This window comes from Schistocerca nitens, chromosome 4 (genome assembly GCF_023898315.1).
Source record: "Schistocerca nitens isolate TAMUIC-IGC-003100 chromosome 4, iqSchNite1.1, whole genome shotgun sequence".
Classification (NCBI taxonomy): Eukaryota; Metazoa; Arthropoda; class Insecta; order Orthoptera; family Acrididae; genus Schistocerca; species Schistocerca nitens.
Window position 1 is genome coordinate 510,649,274 of NC_064617.1, and position 6,000 is coordinate 510,655,273.

The 6,000-nt window shown below is 47.0% G+C and overlaps 1 protein-coding gene across 1 annotated transcript in view; it reads left to right on the top strand.

The window, feature by feature from the left end:
- The window catches only part of LOC126252401 (phospholipase A1-like), a 440,511-nt gene extending 437,093 nt beyond the window's left edge, over window positions 1–3,418 (top strand). Inside the window, exon 7 of the mRNA XM_049953291.1 lies at window positions 2,881–3,418. Coding sequence (XP_049809248.1) covers window positions 2,881–3,136 — 256 coding nt within the window. The 3' untranslated portion in view covers window positions 3,137–3,418. The remainder of the gene's footprint in view (window positions 1–2,880) is intronic.
- The last annotated feature ends 2,582 nt before the right edge of the window (window positions 3,419–6,000 follow it).

The following is a 6,000-nucleotide window of genomic DNA, read 5'->3' on the forward strand; positions in this document are numbered from 1 at the left end:
AAAGTGTCCTGAAAGAAGTGTAAGAGATGAACATCAAAAAACGAAAGGTAAGATTAATACACTGTAGTCGAATTACATTAGGCGGCGCTGAGGAAACTCGATTAGGAACTGGGGCACTAAAAGTACTAGATGAGTTTTGAAATTTCGGCATCAAAATAGCTCACGATGGCCGACGTAGAGAGGATGTACTGGCAAGAAAAGCGCTACTGAAGAACATAAATTTGTTAATACCGAAAATATATTTGCTTGAAGTCTAGCCTTGTGTGTAAGTGAAACGTGGACGACAAGAAGTTTGGACAAGTAGAAAAAAAAAAGCTGTTGAAATGTGGTGCTACAACAGATTGATGAAGATTAGATGGGTAGATAATGAAACTAATCAGGAAATACTGACTAGAGTTGAGATGAAATTTGTGATGAAATCGGTTTGTGGGACACATTCTGAGACATCAAAGAATCATCACTTCAGTATTGCCAGGAGGTGTCTTTGGGTGGAGAGGGCGTGGGGTTGAGGGAGTAATTGTAGAGGGAGACCAAGAGCTGAATACAGAAAGTTGGATCAAATGGACTTAGGCTATAGTTGCAGTTGTTATTCGGAGACTTGCACAGGATAGGGTAGCGTGGAGAGTTGTATCAAACCAGTCTTCGGACTGAAGAACGCAACAAGTAGAAAGTTCTCTGAAACCTTAAAGGTTTGCAAATTTACAGAACTACTTTATGACGTCTGCGCTATTCCGATATATTGGCATCACGCTGGGGTTTTCCTGCCACAGAGTGGTTCCGCGAGCTTTCCGTGCCACGGAAGGTCTACATGCGGCAAGAACACTGTAGAATAGTCTGTAAAGAAGCTTTTTTCCATGCACCGAATAGCCTAATCATTTCCGACAAGTGCGTTACCGAAATCATGCCTTCTCTAAGTAACGTTTCGTGTGTCTGAGCTATATCAATTCCGGAGCTCTTTGCTGTGATTACTATTGTAATTTGATCAAGAAATACTTTAACATATAAATAGTCTTATCTCGTGAACTTAGAGGTAGGCTGATCTTTTTGAATCAGACTTGGGTGTAAAATTTTATTTCTTATTATTATAAAGAACGATCAAAAGAATTCTGTTGGAAGGCCGTACCGTTCAAAATCGGTGTGACAGCCAGGCAAAATCGCCATCAGCATTGAGGCAATCATCCCAGCAACGGACAAGCTTGAAGATACGCGTTTGGTAAAACATAGCGTCCTGCTGCGTGAAAAAGTCCGTAACTGCCTGCTGCACATCCTAGTCCGACAGGAATCTTCGAACGTTCAAGGTCTTTCTTGATACCGATGAGGACACAATCGTATGTGGAGAGATCAGAACTACAGGGTACGTGCTCGAGTGTCTCCAATTGAGTTAGCGTATCTTCTTTGTGATATGGGTACGTCCGTTATCACGAAACAGCAGAACCCCTTGGTGTACAATTCCGCAACAGTGGTTGTCAACAGAAATGTTGTCCTATACACATTATTTATTTTCCGATGGACGTCCATTGTGTTTGTCCTTTGCCAGCCAGGAAAAGAATAACAGCACGTTGGTCCTGTTTGGTTGCATTCGGTAATAACGTCGCCTTAGTTCACGTTTCCGCATTTACCGAACGCACATCGTACAGTCGCGAATGCCACACTTATCATTTCTATACGTAGCGGTGCTTATAAAACAGTATCGACGTCGCGCTACGTTGCATACATGCTCTCAAACGGAAGCTTTCTGATTGCCCCTTACATTAACAGCGGTTTAATTTCCTCAGAATAATGAAAGTAACTCTGCAATAAGAAATGAGAAAACAGTAGGTGAGACATTTGTTCAATGCTATCGCGTAGTCGCTATCCAACAAATAGGCCATAATGCTCCAGGAACGGAAGCAAAGAATAAGATGGCAGAACCTCCCCTCCACGACTTGAACGTCAGAGATAGAGCAGCAGTTCGTGTGGGCAAAACCAGCATAGACAAAAATCAGCTCTATCCTTTTGATTGGAACCTCCTTGGTGGTCGCCTTAATCGACATAATGTAAACCACAAAATGGTTCAAATGGCTCTGAGCACTATGGACCTGAGGTCATCAGTCCCCTAGACTTAGAACTACTTAAAATTAACTAACCTAAGGACATCACACACATCCATGCCCGAGGCAGGATTCGGACCTGCGACCGTAGCAGCAGCGCGGTTCCGGACTAAAGCGCCTAGAACCGCTCGGCCACAGCGGCCGGCTGGAAACCACAGAAAAAAAAATTGAATGATCCATAGCCTTCCAGAATGCGAATCCAGCTATTTTGCTCGGTGATTCCTACCAGCGGCTGTAGCCGAGCGGTTCTAGGCGCTTCAGTTCGGAACCGCGCTGCTAACGTCGCAGGTTCGAATCCTGCCTCGGGCATTGATTGTGTGATGTCCTTATGTTAGTTAGGTTTAAGTAGTTCTAAGTCTAGTGACTGATGACCTCAGATGTTAAGTCCCATAGTGCTTAGAGACAATTGAACCAATTGTTTCCTGAATTTGGATTTGTAATACGTCGTTAGGTATTGAGACGCAAATATGTGGGATATTTAGGACACGTTACAATATTCTAGTTATTTGAAGAGGAGTGGAACTAGGATTCATCTGAGAGAAGGTAAGCAAGGCAGAATGGATATCGGTAAATAATTTTCTGTCATCTACACCTTGGGAAGGATGAAGTCTACGAAATATTTGATGGTCGGGGAGGATGGGAGTATTGTGTGTTTGTCAATATTATTGAATCCTCACATATTGCGACTTATTATTCTTCCACTCACACTTGTTCCCACCTAACAGCTAGGTAAGTGCATGTAGTAAGGCAAATGTACAGCACTTTTAGCATCAGCACCATATGCCCGCAGGACGTTCGGCTCGTTCTACCTGCGCACGGCGGAGCAGTCTCCGTACGGCCTGGGGGAGGCTGGCGCGCGGCCGCCACAGCCCATGCTGGACCTGGACAACTCACTGGAGGCGGAAGGTGCCGCGCAGCGGCGCGAGGGGCGCATGCGTGATCTGGACAACTCGCTGCCTCCGGTTGGAGGCTCTGGCGCCGTGGCCCCGTGGGAGGCGCTGTTGCTGCTACTGGCTGCCACCAGCGTTGCCATGGCAACCACGTGACCTGCGCGGCCAGGTGTGCTCCTCCACCTACACGCCGGATAGCGGCAGCGTGGTGAACTTCCCAGCAGAGCTGGCTGCAGCCATGTCGCTGCCAGTGAGACTCGCTAAACAAGCTCAATGAACAGTGTGCCCGCGTCAAATATTTACGCTCGGTGTGCGTTTTTATGTGGCTGTGAGGACTTGTGTTTCTTATAATAGACGCTCTTTGATAAATTATTCAGACGTTACTATATTATAAAATCATAAATATAGTGCGCCGTTAAGTGAAAATAAGGAGTATTATTGGCAATAAAAAAAATACTGAATTGTTTACTGTTTCATCTTTTGACATTGCAGAACTTTACATTTAGCCCATCTGTAAAATAAGTCTCATATTTACTCCAGAAACATTAGTTTTGCGTTTAATGGAAGCCTTTAAGGTTCTAATACATAACTATTTCATATTTACATCTACACTCCTGGAAATGGAAAAAAGAACACATTGACACCGGTGTGTCAGACCCACCATACTTGCTCCGGACACTGCGAGAGGGCTGTACAAGCAATGATCACACGCACGGCACAGCGGACACACCAGGATCCGCGGTGTTGGCCGTCGAATGGCGCTAGCTGCGCAGCATTTGTGCACCGCCGCCGTCAGTGTCAGCCAGTTTGCCGTGGCATACGGAGCTCCATCGCAGTCTTTAACACTGGTAGCATGCCGCGACAGCGTGGACGTGAACCGTATGTGCAGTTGACGGACTTTGAGCGAGGGCGTATAGTGGGCATGCGGGAGGCCGGGTGGACGTACCGCCGAATTGCTCAACACGTGGGGCGTGAGGTCTCCACAGTACATCGATGTTGTCGCCAGTGGTCGGCGGAAGGTGCACGTGCCCGTCGACCTGGGACCGGACCGCAGCGACGCACGGATGTACGCCAAGACCGTAGGATCCTACGCAGTGCCGTAGGGGACCGCACCGCCATTTCCCAGCAAATTAGGGACACTGTTGCTCCTGGGGTATCGGCGAGGACCATTCGCAACCGTCTCCATGAAGCTGGGCTACGGTCCCGCACACCGTTAGGCCGTCTTCCGCTCACGCCCCAACATCGTGCAGCCCGCCTCCAGTGGTGTCGCGACAGGCGTGAATGGAGGGTCGAATGGAGACGTGTCGTCTTCAGCGATGAGAGTCGCTTCTGCCTTGGTGCCAATGATGGTCGTATGCGTGTTTGGCGCCGTGCAGGTGAGCGCCACAATCAGGACTGCATACGACCGAGGCACACAGGGCCAACACCCGGCATCATGGTGTGGGGAGCGATCTCCTACACTGGCCGTACACCACTGGTGATCGTCGAGGGGACACTGAATAGTGCACGGTACATCCAAACCGTCATCGAACCCATCGTTCTACCATTCCTAGACCGGCAAGGGAACTTGCTGTTCCAACAGGACAATGCACGTCCGCATGTATCCCGTGCCACCCAACGTGCTCTAGAAGGTGTAAGTCAACTACCCTGGCCAGCAAGATCTCCGGATCTGTCCCCCATTGAGCATGTTTGGGACTGGATGAAGCGTCGTCTCACGCGGTCTGCACGTCCAGCACGAACGCTGGTCCAACTGAGGCGCCAGGTGGAAATGGCATGGCAAGCCGTTCCACAGGACTACATCCAGCATCTCTACGATCGTCTCCATGGGAGAATAGCAGCCTGCATTGCTGCGAAAGGTGGATATACACTGTACTAGTGCCGACATTGTGCATGCTCTGTTGCCTGTGTCTATGTGCCTGTGGTTCTGTCAGTGTGATCATGTGATGTATCTGACCCCAGGAATGTGTCAATAAAGTTTCCCCTTCCTGGGACAATGAATTCACGGTGTTCTTATTTCAATTTCCAGGAGTGTAGATACCTTGTTCCTTAACTTCCATAAGAGATTCGGTACAGTTCTCTACTGCCTCCTGATGAACAAAATACGAAAGTACGGAATATCACTCCAACTGTGTGATTAGAATGAAGAGTTCCAAGCAAACAGAGCACACCATATCATTCTGAACGGAAAGAAGTATTCAGGCGTGAAAGTAGCTTCGGGCGTGCACTAAGGCCGTGTTATATGACCATTACTTTTCACAATGTAAATATATGACCTAGTAGATAATGTCAGAAGTTCCATGAGGTTTCTCGCGGATGTTTCTGTTTCATACGGAGGAGTAGCGGCGCTAGAAAAATGTAGCGAAATGCAAAAGGCCTGCAGAAGATCGACATTTGGGGCAGAGAGTTGCAGTTGACCCTCAACAGAAATCTAACACATTTCGGATACTGTTTATTGAACAATCACTGGATGTATTTTCTTCCATAAAATATCTGGGACTAGGTGTAAAGCGTGCGTAGAAATTTGAAATGGCAGCACATAAAATCCATCGCAAGTAAGGCAGATGCTATATTGATATCCATCGGAAAAATCCTTAGCAAATGTAGTCAACCAACCAAGGAAGAAGCTTACAAAACACTGGTTCGATCAGTATTTGAATATTGCTCGTCTTTATGGGATCCACATCAGATATCACTGATCGAGGGAATAGAGAAGATCGAAAGAATAGCAGCACATTTTTCACAGAGATGGTCAACCAACTCCAGTGGCAGACTCTGCAAGACAGGCGTACTGCATCACGTTATCGTCTATTGGAGGAGGAATTCTTCACGATCAGTTTATTATTAATAGTTGAAAACTGGTTTCTCCTGACAACGGAACGAAGTGTGAGAGCTTAAACGAATTAAAAGAGTTAGGAACTGGGTATACGCAAGTTGGATGCATCCATTTGTATACAGCCTTTAGTGACGAGAGGCTGTTTTTGTCACCTATTCCCTGCTTAATTACAATTATATTAATACCG